Source organism: Sinocyclocheilus rhinocerous, unplaced genomic scaffold (genome assembly GCF_001515625.1).
Source record: "Sinocyclocheilus rhinocerous isolate Xijiao unplaced genomic scaffold, SAMN03320098_v1.1 scaffold56, whole genome shotgun sequence".
NCBI classification, from domain to species: domain Eukaryota; kingdom Metazoa; phylum Chordata; class Actinopteri; order Cypriniformes; family Cyprinidae; genus Sinocyclocheilus; species Sinocyclocheilus rhinocerous.
In genome coordinates, this window is record NW_015649227.1 from 9715 (window position 1) to 10264 (window position 550).

Sequence of the window (550 nt, forward strand, 5' to 3'; positions counted from 1 at the left end):
ACACACACACAGACACTCACTCACACACACACACAGACACTCACTCACAGAGAGACTCACGCTGCTGGTTTCTTCTGTCTTGACAGCTGGAGTGTCAGCAACTTTTCTTCTGTAACACACAGATGAAGAGCTGCTGTATTCACACTCAGTGCAGCACTATAGTGTTGCTGCTGCAGCATCAGTTTCAGATTGACTCTAAATGGCACATGAAGTACTGGAGGAGACTCTTAGACAGCCACTTCCTGTCTAAGTGGATGGTTTCAGACTAAATTTATGTATATATGGTTATTAATGGACGTATATATGTATATATTTCTACTGCAGAGCAAACATCATATGACTGTGGTGGAGTTAAAACTGACCGTCGAGCGAAAATTGCACTCATTTCTCCCATCAGTCCTCCTCCTCCTCCTCCTCCTCCTGTGCTGGCGCTCACTGCAGGAGCCGCTGCTCCACTGTCCTCCTGCGCACACACACACAAAAATATTAGATAAATATATTAAATTAAATTAGATAAAATATTTTACCAAATATAATAACAAAAAAATTA

General features: G+C 41.6%; 1 protein-coding gene across 1 annotated transcript in view; it reads right to left on the reverse strand.

The window, feature by feature from the left end:
- Positions 1-432: 432 nt before the first annotated feature.
- The window catches only part of LOC107710395 (protein enabled homolog), an 8973-nt gene continuing 8855 nt past the window's right edge, over positions 433-550 (reverse strand). Inside the window, exon 6 of the mRNA XM_016515159.1 lies at positions 433-463. Coding sequence (XP_016370645.1) covers positions 433-463 — 31 coding nt within the window. The remainder of the gene's footprint in view (positions 464-550) is intronic.